General features: G+C 39.9%; 1 protein-coding gene across 1 annotated transcript in view; it reads right to left on the minus strand.

Annotated features, from left to right (window-relative positions):
- Positions 1-2,702: 2,702 nt before the first annotated feature.
- The window catches only part of CTGF (connective tissue growth factor), a 5,059-nt gene continuing 2,344 nt past the window's right edge, over positions 2,703-5,417 (minus strand). The window contains exons 3-6 of the mRNA XM_005859119.2: positions 5,313-5,415; positions 4,782-5,033; positions 4,439-4,650; positions 2,703-4,058 (exon numbers count right to left, since the gene is read on the minus strand). Of these exons, the coding sequence (XP_005859181.1) occupies positions 3,762-4,058; positions 4,439-4,650; positions 4,782-5,033; positions 5,313-5,415 (864 nt within the window). The 3' untranslated portion in view covers positions 2,703-3,761. The remainder of the gene's footprint in view (positions 4,059-4,438; positions 4,651-4,781; positions 5,034-5,312; positions 5,416-5,417) is intronic.

Consider the following 5,417-nt stretch of genomic DNA (forward strand, 5'->3'; position numbering starts at 1 on the left):
CCTTGAGTATCTTAAATATGTTATTCTAATTTTTCTCATATAAAGTGTTGCTGTCAAAACACTGATGATGAGTTAATTTTCTTTTACTTAAAAGGCTCATGTTCTTTTTGCCTAGATGTCCCAAAGGTTTTTCCCTTTTCCTTATATTTCTGTAATTTTACTAGAGTATGTCTTAGTGTTGATTGATTTTATTAGGTACATGACATGCTTTATCAATATGTGTTTTCAAATCATTTTTTATTTCAATAGTTTTCTTGATTTATAGTTTTTAGGTTTTTCGTTTTCTTAAAAATTTCTCAAGTACTCCTATATCTATATGTTGGATCTTCTTTGCCTATTTGCAATACTTACTACTTTTTCTTGAAACACTTACATTCTTTTTTTTATTTATAAATTTTATCCTTCTAATAATCTATTCTTCTTAAGGAATTATCTGTTGTATTTATTCACTCTTATGTTTCTTCTACTTTGATTTTTTAAATTTCTAATTCCTTCTTGAGTTTTATCACCATATTTCTGTTTTATTAACTCTGATTTATGTCACTATTTTGTTATTAGTTGTTTCCTTTTTATTATTTATGTCTACTGTCATTTTCTTAATTTTTTTAAAATAGCAAGTTATAGTTTTGACATGTTTTCTGGACTTGTATTTCTGACATGCTTTTATTATCTGTAGGGATGTTTTTCTGTCCTTTACTTTTTTCTTTTCCATATGATAGCTTTGCTTGGGATTTGGCTTTGATAATTTTATTTTTCTATTTTTTATGTGAAATTTGTTTTCTTGAACTTGTTCAGGGAAGTGTCTTGGTTTAGATAACTTTTCTAACTCCACAGAGCTTCTTCTTTTGTTTTTGTGCATTTTAAAAAATATGGCTGTTTTCTTCCTGACATTTTGAGTCTCTGTTTCTCTCCTCATTCTTATCTGGACCTTCTTTTTCAATGTCTTATTTCAATGTCTCTGATCTGCTGAATTTTGATTCTGCTCCCAAGAGTGTGGAATCCTTTCTTGGGAAAGAGCCTTCGTCTGTAGAGTGGGCAAAAACCCTACCAGTTTCAGTAGCTGTTCTCAAATCATATCCTCTATTTCACTGTTGGCTGTTTTGGAGCGTTCCTGTTCTCAGAAGCATCATATACCCTCATATATACATCCTTTGCTTTTTCCTACACATACGCTCACATAGTGTAGGTTGTGTGGGGGTTGATGATTTTATCCCATTCATACTTGGGGGTTTATGGGATACCTTGCCACCTAGTTTTTAAATAAATATTGCTCATGAGGTTATGATTTTGCAATCTACTTACTCTATTTTTTTATGTGGAGATTTGGAAAAATCTAAAATCTGTACTCCTATTTCTACTTATATCTTCCCAGAATTCTCAAATTCCTTTGAAAACAGTCTGGCTCATTTACCATGGCCCTTCATCTTCACAGCTAGGAGTCAATTGACAGAAAGAAAAAGTGAACTAAATACAATGTACTCTCTGTGTGTGTGTGTACGTGTGTGTGTGTACATGTGTGTATGTGTGTGTGTGTTTGCGCATGTACACTCGCTCATGTGGATTTGTTTGGGGAAGTGGGATTTAGCTGCTGACAGCATTGCTATATATGTTTGTGGGTGTATCCTAAAAGTCCAATGTTTTGACCAGAAATACTTTTCACATTTGAACATGGGAAGTTTTCCCTTTGGTTTGTGGCATGAGCACTGTTTGTAGAACTAGCCTTTATTTTCAGATGTATTTTTGTCTCTCAAAATGACACAGGCACTACAACATTGCCAATTACTCTGAGATGGGTTAGTCTGTCTGCAACTATTTTCTAATCCCCCTCCCCCTCTAGAATCTACAGCTATTCTGGTGTGGAAAAAAATAAGGCTTCTAGTTGTGCTTGGAGTATTTCTATTTGCCACTTACTTCACTTCACTGTTTTTAGTAGAGGCCTGGATGGGCCACACATAATTTCTAAACCAAGCTTCTTGAACAATATCATTTTGTCACTTACAAACCACTAGGTAAGCTTACTCTTGAGATCTGAAAAAGCCAACTTGGGGAAATGGAGGGGTTGCTTTTAAGACAAATTTCTATTAATGTTAATGAATCAACGATTTGCTTATCCTTTCTTTTCTACTTATGCCATCATCTATTTTTGAACATCATGGCAACTAAAAGCAATTATATAAAATAAGATTTATTACATTGCTCCATTTTAATGCAGATTTAATTTTATACTTTTCAGATTTAACAGTACGATATTAAAGTTCAGAAATAGATATGCTAAGAGCATAAAAATTCAAAAATAGTTAAATATTTTCTATGTGCAAGGCACAAACAGTCAGTGATGTGAAGAGTTGGAAATTAAATGCCTACAGTAGCCAGAGGCATTAAATGTAAATAGGACCAAGAGTAATACAATAGGAGCTCCTGGAGACCTAAGTAATCTAAAGAGAATTGAATTTGTGTTTATGAAGTACTGAGAAGATAAAAAAAAATGCCTGTGTTCTCAATATAGTGTATATTCCTTCAAGTTTATGACACTTGATTCACTGTAAAATACATTTACGTAAAGTCTATTGAAGTGCTTAACCAATTTATTAGTATGTAAGATATTTAGAAAATTATAGAATAGTTTTAAGATAAACAAAAGCTTCCCATTTATAGGCAAGAAAACTCAGAAATAATTAGAGAATAAATGAATAGCCAAGCTCTTTATAGAAAAAATATATACTTTATTTTCAACTAGAAAGGTGCAAACATGTAACTTTTGGTCACACTCTCAACAAATAAACTGTCCAAAAAACAGTCATAGTCAAAGTAGAAACAAATGCTTCCAGGTGGAAAATTGATCCGCTATATAGAGCCACCCTTATTTCAATAAAAGCCACTTGTTCATTAAAAGTGAGGCTGTCACATTTCAACCTACACATCAGACTTCCAAGGGCATCACTGGCTCACCTTCCGCAAACAATCTGTTTTGATGGACTGTCACTCTAACTGAGCAGAATTTCCATTTGAATATCCATTTCATGCTTTGAATTATCAGACAAGCTTTACGTCTTATTTATGGTGTTCAGAATTGAGGCTAACATTTGAAATATCAAAGCATTAACAACATAAACAAAGAGGCACAAACAACTTTAAATTAACTTAGATAACTGTACAAATATATATATATATACACACAATATTTACAATATCAATAAAAAAATCTGGCTTGTTACAGGCAAATTAGCTTGCCACAAGCTGTCCAGTCTAATAGACAGGATTCTGATTCCTGAATACTGTCATTCGAATCAGAATGTCAGAGCTGAATCTGCTGTTCTGACTTACAGAAGAACTTGACTCAGACTCATGATGGCAGAACACACATCCTAGCTGTCAGCTACAGGCTGGAGCTACGGGCAGGTCAGTGAACATGCTAAGGTTTTCCTTCTCAATAACACTCCAAATAGCAGGCACATTGCTACTTTAAGATTTCAAGCCCTCCCACAGCCCCTAAAGCCACACCTTAGTATACATTCTGGTGCTATGTGCTAATGTAGTCCCACTGTCAAGTCTTACTTTCTTCAAACCAGTGTCTGGGGTTGATAGACTATTTGAATGTCACATGGCACAATATTTTGAATTCGGAGGGAATTTTCCTTTTCCCCAGTTAGCAAAACCGATTTAAATAATTTGTGCTACTGAAATCATGTTTACACAAAAATGAGATGTGAATCAGTTCAAGTTACAGCTACATGAGTTAATGTCTCTCATTCTCTCTGGCTTTATGCCATGTCTCCATACATCTTCCTGTAGTAGGTTGACTCAAAGATGTCATTGTCTCCGGGACAGTTGTAATGGCAGGCACAGGTCTTGATGAACATCATGCTCCTCTTCATGACCTCACCGTCAGGACACTTGAACTCCACGGGAAGGGTGGTGGTTCTGTGAGGGGTGCAGCATCGGCCATCCGTGCATACTCCGCAGAACTTAGCCCGGTATGACTTCACACTGGTGCAGCCAGAAAACTCAAACTTGACAGGCTTGGAGATTTTGGGGGTACGGATGCACTTTTTGCCCTTCTAAGGAAGACAAGGGAGAAGAGAAAAATCAATGACTCTACAAGGGGAGTGGCTTTCTCCAACCTCTGTGTGTTCTAGGCTTATGATGTCTGACTTCTGTTTATATTTTGAGGAGAGGAAGTTGGAGTCTCATTTGCCAGTTTTCCAAAAATAGGCATAGCCTCTCTTGGGATGTCTTGAATTAACTACCACTGTGGAAGATTTTATAGTGGAAAGCTGGTGGTTGCTATTACACAACATCTCATTCCAGCAAAATAGCACAATAGTTAGATATTTTTGAAATATAATAGGACTATAATAACAAGGGTGGTAGGAGACCTAACTTTGGTCCTATCTATTATCATTCCATGAAAATTAGTTAATAGGAGCAGAACAGGTACCTTAATGTTCTCTTCCAGGTCCACTTCGCAAGGCCTGACCATGCAGAGGCGGCTCTGCTTCTCCAGCCTGCAGAAGGCGTTGTCGTTGGTAACCCGGGTGGAGATGCCCATCCCACAGGTCTTGGAACAGGCACTCCACTCTGTGGTCTGGACCAGGCAGTTGGCTCGAATCATAGTTGGGTCTGGGCCAAACGTGTCTTCCAGTCGGTAAGCTGGGAGAGCAGAGCACACAAACACAAGGTAAGATGACAGGATAAGACATTTGCCCCCTTCCCTTGGCAAAGTTAGGACTCAGTCCCTGGGGGAGAATTGCAACACTAACTTAGAAGAAGATTCAACTCACCGGCAAGGGCAGGGCCAACCATGGTGTGGTCCTTGGGCTCATCGCACACCCACTCCTCACAGCATTTCCCGGGTAGCTTGACCCTTCGCGGGAAGGGGCAGTCAGGGCTGGGCAGGCGCACGTCCATGCTGCACAGGGGCACGCAGCCCACGGCCCCGTCCAGGCAAGTGCACTGGTATTTGCAGCTGCTCTGGAAGGACTCTCCACTCCTGTACACCGTCCCTCCGAAGACGCAGGGGGCACCATCCTTGGCTGAAGGAGAGGAAGGAAAAAAGGAGGGTTACTGGGGTCAAGCATAGGTCCCTGATCCTGTAGGCGCGCTGGGCATGCGAGTTGGGAGCAGGGCGATGAAGGGGGTAGTGGGGGTGGGGCTGGAAACAGCCAGAGGAAGGGACTCGACTCCAGAGGCTCATTTTCTGGCGGGAAGGTGGGCGTGAGGGAGGAGGTGGCCGGTCACTAAGTGTCCGGGCACCTCGGTGGGCGGTGGTGGCATCTAGGGGCCAGGGGCCAGGGCGGGGCTGCAGGTCTTACCGGTGCACACGCCGATCTTGCGGTTGGCCGGGGAGCCGAAGTCACAGAAGAGGCCCTTGTGCGGGTCGCAGGGGTCGCGCTCCGTGCACAGCTCGCCCAGCTGCT

The sequence above is a fragment of the Myotis brandtii genome, unplaced genomic scaffold, assembly GCF_000412655.1.
Source record: "Myotis brandtii unplaced genomic scaffold, ASM41265v1 scaffold123, whole genome shotgun sequence".
NCBI lineage: Eukaryota > Metazoa > Chordata > Mammalia > Chiroptera > Vespertilionidae > Myotis > Myotis brandtii.